A 7119-nucleotide genomic window follows, 5' to 3' on the forward strand; every position below is an offset into this window, starting at 1 on the left:
CCCCGGGGGGGGGGGGGTGACAGGAAGCATTAAACATGCAATGCACTTTGCAGAAGCCGCTCTCGTCCGCCCTGGCACTTTTAGGGTCCCCAAGGGACGGAGCCCTCAGCTAATGGGAGTGATCGGGTCGGCTGATGGGCCCCACCCTGCTGCCTGCTGTCTGCTGGGCTCAGATTCCAGTTCACTGGGGCTCAAGTCTTTGGAAATTTGGGGACGGGGACAGAGACAACAGAATCTGCTTGGGACATTTGGGTCCTAATCTCTGTCACCCCCTGAGTCCTGAGCAATCCTTTGCATACACAGGCAGCCGGAAGGGGTGGTTTGCATAATGATCTGGCTACTTCTGTGCAGGACGCGGGGTGGGCCGTGTGGACCTTGCCATTTGGGCTTCGTGGGCGCACTCGAGAGGGTTAGGATTTGGGAGGCTTTTTGGAGAAGAACAGGGGAATTGGCACCTCCTAGGATTCTGCTGTCCTCCAGGTAAGGCTGCTGCCCGGCCACTGAGGACGCTGTCTTCTCCCTGTGTCTCCCAGGGACATCCCTCTGTGTGCGTCTGTGTCCTCATCTCCTCTACAGGGACCCCAGTCCTGCTGGTGGGTCAGGGCCCCTCTGAGACCACACTGTATCCCCATCCCCTCTGTAAAGACCCGTGTCCACACACAGGCACATCCCAAGGTCCTGGGGTCAGGGCTGTAGCAGCAAAATTTGGAAAGGGACTTAAGTGAGCCCATGACTCCCTGGCTTCTTGACAGAACATGGTCTTCGCCCTCCTTCCACACCAGGACAGTGAGACCTGTGTGTCGATCCTGTCTCCCAACAATCCAGATGGCGAACTGTTACTAAGTTGCTTGTATCAAGGGGGTCGAATTGTGAGGCAGGGATTTTGAGAAGGAATCCTGGGTTCACAGTAATCTTCTAATGAATGCCTTTCTATACCTGTTGGTCAGTTTTTCATTGCTGTAACAAAAAACCTGAGGGTTAATAATGCATATATAAAAAAGATCTTTTTTTTTTTTTTTTAAGCTCATAGGTCTAGAGGTTGGAGAAGCCAGTTACAGTGGCCTCCTGGGCTGCACTGGAACCTGGCACTTGGCCTCATGGTTGGGAGTATGTGGGACATGATGGGACCTCATGGCAGGACCAGGAGCCAGGGACCTTCAGTAACCACCCCTCCTTTGAGTAGGCGGTCCCTCCATGGCACCCCACCAGGAGCCAACTTGAACTTTGGGGGAACACAGCACACCCAGTTGTCTCTGTCTCTGTGCGTGTTTCTTGAGCATATTCTAAATACATCCTACTCATTTCTCCAAATTTCCGCCTCTGTGCACATGTGCTGACACCCGTCTGTATGCACCTCTTAAACCTCTGGGTGCAGCAAGATCTGAACATCTATGCATCACCGGCTCCTAACTAGACGCACATTTTTCTTTTCTTCTTTTGGTGCCGGGGATGGATCTCCCGTCGTGGCTCCTGCTAAGCTGGGCTCCACGATTGAGCTCCGGGTGTCTCCTTCTGGGTCCTCACCAATGCCATAAATCTCTGTGTGGGTCCATCTTCACATCTGTGTGTCCCCGTCCTGGGACATCTCACTGAATATGTCCTAAGCATATGCACACACTGAGCATCTATCTGTCTGTGCGTCTTGACATGTCCTCGTCCCCAAGATAGCAGTATGTCCATAGGCACCCTGAGCCTCCTCGACCTGCACCTGCTAACAGGTGTGCACGCCCCATGCATACACTGGTCCCTCTGCACCCTAAGCATCGTGGCGCCTCCATACCCCAAGCGCCTTTTAGTCCCTGTGCATCTTGACACCCACCTCCAGGCGCGTGGCGCACGCCTGTCCTCTCTGCGGCTCCGGAGGCTGAGGCAGGAGGATCGCGAGTTCAAAGCCAGCCTCAGCAGCTGAGCGAGGCCGTGCGCATCCCCCTGGAGCCACAGCCACCTGACGCGTATCTCAGTGTGGAACGTCACCAGCGTCACCCTTCCCTGGTCCCCGCAGGTTCTGGACGAGCCACGACGATCGCTTCCTCTACATGCTGATGGAGTACGTGCCGGGCGGCGAGCTCTTCAGCTACCTGCGCAACCGCGGCCGCTTCTCCTGCAGCACGGGGCTCTTCTATGCCACCGAGATCGTGTGCGCCATCGAGTACCTCCACTGCAGGGACATCGTCTACAGGGATTTGAAGCCGGAGAACATACTCTTGGATCGGGACGGCCACATCAAGCTCACGGACTTCGGGTTCGCCAAGAAGCTGGTGGACAGGTAGGAGACCCCCCGGGGATGCGCGTGCGCCTGGAGAGTGGTGAGGCCAGGCACCCAGGTGCCGCGAAAGCGCAGAGCGTCCACTGTCCCGTGCGAAGCCGGGGTTCCAGGGGCAGGCCTGGGGCTCGCTGTGGTCCGCGCTGGTCCCTGGACAGGTCATGCTCCTTCCTGTCCACCTTGGAAGAGGCCCCTGTGTGGCCCTGCCGTGCTAACCCGAGACTGTCCAAGGTGCCCGAGGCGCACGCAGAGCCCCTGCGGGGAGCGCGGTGCAGATCCCGCTCCAAAGCTACTGCGCCCTGCACTCCCGTCCTTCACCCTCTGTCGCTGGGTCTGCGCTGCGTTTCCATTGGATGGGCCTCTGCCATGTGCGTGTCCCTCACACGTACGTGGGTCTCCGCTGCGTTTCCGTGTCATGGATGCCTAAAGCTCAGGGTAAGAAAGCGGTGTTTCAGGTTGCACACGACATTACGGATCCAACTGCAATTTTAAATTTTGAACCAGGGATTGAACTCAGAGCACTCGGCCTCTGAGCCCCGTCCCCAGCCCTATTTTGCATTTTATTGAGAGACAGGGTCTCCCTGAGTTGCTCAGGGCCTCGCTTTGGCGGAGGCTGGCTTTGAACTCGCGATCCTCCTGCCTCAGCCTCCCGAGCCCCTGGGAAGACCGGCGTGGACCACCGCGCCTGGCTGGTATTGCACTTTGAATCCCACGTTTTCTATTACGCACGAGGTTATAGGAAACGCGAGTGTTCTCCAGAGAAGGGGAAGGAGGAGGAGAGGAGGGTCCCCTATGGAAAACCCTGATCCGTAAAGTCCTCTTGTGCACACGTATGCACACAGCATGTGTCAATATGTGCACATCCATGTGCACGTGCATGTGTTAGCACACGGGACTGATCGTGTCAATCTATTGTATATTAACACGATACAACAATATAACAAGTACTTACTGATATAAATACATAGAATTGTACACGGTGTACAATATTTGTTATATATGTAAATACTTAGTACAATAACAAATATTGTACATCTCCCATTGTGTATTGTATTATACCATATATGATTTTAGTGTTCACCAGAGAAGCAAAACCAGAACACTCATAATCCTGTCTGAAAAACCCTAATTGATATAGACTTAAAGTGCTCTGTATGCATATATATTTATTAATGAAATACGTAAGCATATACATATATACCTGTGTTATATACTATATTTTGTTAATATGCATTTATGGGCATGTATACATATAGTATCATATTAATGTACTCACATCCAAACACAAACCCTTAATACATGCACATGGATACATGTGCATATATATATATATATATATATATATATATATATATATATATATATATATTTCATTATTAATATATTAGCATTAATTATGTCTATAATATATTAATGATGCATTTATATTATATAATGGTGTAATGTAATACATACTTAATGATATGTATTTAATACATATTTAATGATATGCATTTAATACATATTCACATGCATGTAAATATATCATATTGGATTAATGTATGCACACACTCCTACATGCATATATTTGCATATATACATACATGTATAGATTATATCCATATATACACATTGCATATACCCAGGTGTATGTATGTCATGTTAATATATATGCACATACATGTGTTTATGAACATAAGCTATAATTATATTGGTATTAATCCTGTCCATGTAATGCATTAGCATTTTAATACACATATGTCGTTTTAATATGCATATGTGTGTACATATACATGCATATATAATATAAATCAATATATTAGTATTGATCTTGCCAATTAATACATTAGCATTTTAATACACATGTATCATGTAGTTTTAATGTGCATACGTGTATGTGTACATACACACATGTGCATAGGATATATATGAATATAGTAGTATTAATTCTGTCAATGTCATCCACTGATATTTTGTAACCCACTGAACACATTGATGGTCGTGGGTGACATTCACAGCCTATGCACAATGTGTGACACGCGAACAGCTGTAGGCACCCACACAGTGACGAGCTCACACGGCTGCGCATCTGTGTGTCTAGCACCGCTCTGTACTGGATGGTGGCCTCTTCTGTGGCCCACGCCTTGGTCATCCTAGTGGCTCTGGAGGCTGAGGCACGAGGATCATGAGTTCAAAGCCAGCCTCAGCCAAAGCGAGGCCTAAGCAACTCAGGGAGACCCTGTCTCTAAATAAAATGCAAAATAGGGCTGGGGAGGGGGCTCAGGGGTCGAGTGTCCCTGAGGTCAATCCCTGGTACCAAAAAGAAAAACAAAAAAAAATGTCTTCCTGCAGTTTAACCTTGAGAGACCAGACTCATCTGTCCAAGCTGCTGTGAAATACTTTTAAAAGTTTTCCTGCAACTGTCCAGAGTGTTGGTTTTTCAAATTCATTTTAAATTAAGTTGAAGGAGACGGTGACCCTCGTTTTGCCCAGAATAATTAATAAAGAGGTCACTTTTTTTCCTCCAAAAATTTTGGAGCGTCGGTGCTGCCCTCTGCTGGCGGCCCGCGGTACATGGGGAGACCCAGGTCCTTGAATGAATATCCGGGTTCTGAGGCCTCCTCCCGCGGGCCACGCCCCTTTTCTTAAAGTTGTTTTCCTTAAAAGTCTGATGCAAAGGAACCAGGAAGAAAGTGCAACCTGTGTTCATTTTTCTATCCGTTGCACAGATTCTGTGGCTTCCCTGTTCATCCATCATAATATCCACGGAAGCTTATTTTTTTGAAGGTCACTGGGGTTTTAATTTTACATTTAAAAATGAATATTATAAAATATGAATATTATGGTCCCTTTACCATTTATTTATCTGGTGTTGGGCATTGAACCAGAGCCGCTTTACCACTGAGCCACAATCCCCAGCTCTTTTTATTTTATTTTATTTTATTTTATTTTATTTAGAGACAGGGCCTCATCCATTGCTTAGGACCTCACTGAGTTGCTGAGGCTGGCCTCCAACTTGCCATTCTCCTGCCTCAGCCTCCCAATCTGCTCTCTGTATGCTCTACAAGAGCTTCTGTGTGTAACTAAAATCTGCAGATTCCCAAATTTTCCTTGCAAGAAAGGCGACGATCTGGGCAGCAGCGAAAGCGTTGATGATTAAAAACAAAACATAACAAAAGGGGAAAAAAATAGCAAACCAGGTAGAGTGACCTCCCTGCATCCCGAAGGCCACCCAAGTCGCTGGAACTTAGTGTGGTTGATGGTCCTGAAAAATCCAATCCCCTCTTTCACCACTTGTCCACTGGGTGGCGGTAGAAGCTAAGCTAAATTTTTTCTTTTTTTTTTTTTTTTTTCTGCTCACAAGGATTGAACCCAAGGTCTCCCCGAGTTGCTTAGGGCCTAAGTTGCCGAGGCTGGCCTCCAACTGGCCATCCTCCTGCCTCAGCTTCCGGAGCCTTGGTTTCTCGCCTTTTGCAGATAGGTGAGGAGCTGGGTGGGGACATTCGGATGTCCTGTGTCCCTGCAGCAGCTGACCTCCCCGTGCTCGTCTCTGTTGCCCTCCCAGGACGTGGACCCTCTGCGGGACCCCCGAATACCTCGCCCCTGAAGTCATCCAGAGCAAAGGCCACGGGCGGGCCGTGGACTGGTGGGCGCTGGGCATCCTCATCTTCGAAATGGTGGCAGGGTGAGTGGGTCCCCCTCGCAGACAGTGCGCCTGGCACAGCAGCACTTCTTGCTGTCCGTCTGTCCAAGAGACATTGCTGTCTATCTGTCCAAGGGATGTTGCTGTCCCCAAACTCGAAAATGCATACATGCTGGGATGACGGACAGGCTGCTGTGCAGGGGAGGGAAAGGCAAACCCGTGAACAGGGGACCGTCCACCCTGGAGATGTCCTGAGAAGCCCGCGCTTTCTTAACTGTGGTGTCCACCTGGGGCCCAAGGCTGACCTGCAACGAACATGCAGAACCGAGCAGCCTACATGTCACACAGAGCTACGGCCATCAAAGGCGGCCAGCATCCTGCAGGGAGCAGCTGGCCATGCTGCCTCTCGAGGTCACTTTCTGGGCATTGGACACAGTCAGGAAAGGTCTCCCGCGTCCCCCAGGTGTGATTGTTGACGGCTGGTCAGAACGTCGGCAGCAGGCCGTGTCCAGCCCGGGGCGGGTGTGAGATACCCCTGTCAGAGAGGGGAAGCCAGTGTCCAAGGCCACGACCCTCAGAGTCACCTGATTGGGTCTCCTTGGGGTTAGTCACCAGGGGTAGCAACAGCTAGACCCTCTCACATCTCTCTGGTTCCCTTTGGGGACCTGGATGCCCCTGGGAGCTGACAGTGGTCAGGGGCTCTGGTGCTTACGGCTGCTGTCTGAACGAAAAGTTCACCCCTCACTGCCCAGAGGAGCCTTGGGATCAGACCAACCAGGAGGAGTCCCCCCTGGGAATAGGGAGCAAAACTTAGGGAGCAAATGTGCAGGTCAGACAGAAAGGACATGAGACATGAAGTGTGACCTGGCGACGGTGCCTGTCACCTGTCAATCATCTATCAACCTGTCATCCACTGTCTGTCCAGTCTCCTACCATACAACCACCATCGGTCCATCCATCTGTCTATCTATCTGCCTCTTCATCTAACTATCCACTCACCCATCCACCCACCCACCCACCCATCCATCCACCTCCCCATCCATCCACCCACCCACCCATTATGCATCAGCATCCACTTATCAGAGAAAATATTTGGCATTTTTCTTTTGGGATTGGCTAACTTTACTTGTCATTATTTTCTCCAACACCATCAATTTACCTGCAAATGCCATGATTTTATTCTCTTTTAATGCTGAGTAATATCCCATTGGTATATAGCCACATTTTTTTTTCA

General features: G+C 49.7%; 1 protein-coding gene across 1 annotated transcript in view; it reads left to right on the forward strand.

Annotated features, from left to right (window-relative positions):
* The window catches only part of Prkx (protein kinase X-linked), a gene marked incomplete at its 5' end in the record, with an annotated part of 24574 nt that overhangs the window by 8312 nt on the left and 9143 nt on the right, over positions 1 to 7119 (forward strand). Inside the window, 2 exons of the mRNA XM_015505241.2 lie at positions 2003 to 2266; positions 5808 to 5927. Of these exons, the coding sequence (XP_015360727.2) occupies positions 2003 to 2266; positions 5808 to 5927 (384 nt within the window). The remainder of the gene's footprint in view (positions 1 to 2002; positions 2267 to 5807; positions 5928 to 7119) is intronic.

This window comes from Marmota marmota, unplaced genomic scaffold (genome assembly GCF_001458135.2).
Source record: "Marmota marmota marmota unplaced genomic scaffold, marMar, whole genome shotgun sequence".
Classification (NCBI taxonomy): Eukaryota; Metazoa; Chordata; class Mammalia; order Rodentia; family Sciuridae; genus Marmota; species Marmota marmota.